Genomic DNA, 785 nt, shown 5'->3' with positions numbered 1-785 from the left:
TTAGTAGAATGTCTAAAGTGGACTATCGAAATAAAGTGTAACCTACAACTTTTCTTACCATTTGTTTTCTGCTTGTAAGTCGCATCAACTTTTATGTAAACCTGCATTACTGATATGAGCTGGATCTCCAGCTCAAGCCCAAAAGATGTCTGGACGATGATGAAAAATGTGGTGGGTTTGAAAATCATCACGTCAGCTACAGAAAAAAAAATAGTTAGTTTTGTGCTGTTTAGTTATTTAATTATATTTCTCTTAAGAACAATGTGTTGTAAAATTGCAAGAAAAGCAAACTGAATTGATAACCTACCTATGGAAAGAGGGAGCTGTGAATACGTTTTATTAACAAATACTTTTCCATCAGACTGGATGCTGAACACCTAAAATTCGCAACATTCATTTGCAAGGACAGATTCAAATGCAAAGAGATTCTCTGAGAAGGATTAAAAAATACTATGCAAATAAATTAACTGTAGTAGTGATATAAATTGAATTTTGAATTTGCAATAACTTACTGTGTTCCTCTTTGAGAGAGAAAGAGTTACTGCCTTCAGACATGTTTCAGTGTCAGTGAAATCGCATTTCATCAGATCCCCCAAAACTGTAAACTCATTGTCACTGGTCTGCTGAAATACAGATGTGACACCAGCACATAATGATGTGACATTTTGCCAGAAACATTCATCTGTGCAACATGTAATACATAATAAAGTTGGTTTGATTTCAGGTGAATTTCTAAGGTCAAATGAATAATAACAAAATACTCTATAAAACAGCATTTTAAGCAT

General features: G+C 33.5%; 1 protein-coding gene across 1 annotated transcript in view; it reads right to left on the bottom strand.

Annotated features, from left to right (window-relative positions):
• LOC107575374 (mucin-5AC-like) overlaps positions 1-785 on the bottom strand; it is a gene marked incomplete at its 3' end in the record, with an annotated part of 46,748 nt that overhangs the window by 43,309 nt on the left and 2,654 nt on the right. The window contains exons 4-6 of the mRNA XM_016261761.1: positions 513-623; positions 308-377; positions 59-196 (exon numbers count right to left, since the gene is read on the bottom strand). Of these exons, the coding sequence (XP_016117247.1) occupies positions 59-196; positions 308-377; positions 513-623 (319 nt within the window). The remainder of the gene's footprint in view (positions 1-58; positions 197-307; positions 378-512; positions 624-785) is intronic.

This window comes from Sinocyclocheilus grahami, unplaced genomic scaffold, assembly GCF_001515645.1.
Source record: "Sinocyclocheilus grahami isolate Dianchi unplaced genomic scaffold, SAMN03320097.WGS_v1.1 scaffold2599.1, whole genome shotgun sequence".
NCBI classification, from domain to species: Eukaryota; Metazoa; Chordata; class Actinopteri; order Cypriniformes; family Cyprinidae; genus Sinocyclocheilus; species Sinocyclocheilus grahami.
The sequence above is the reverse complement of the archived record's forward strand: the minus strand, read 5'-3'. Positions and strand labels throughout refer to the sequence as shown.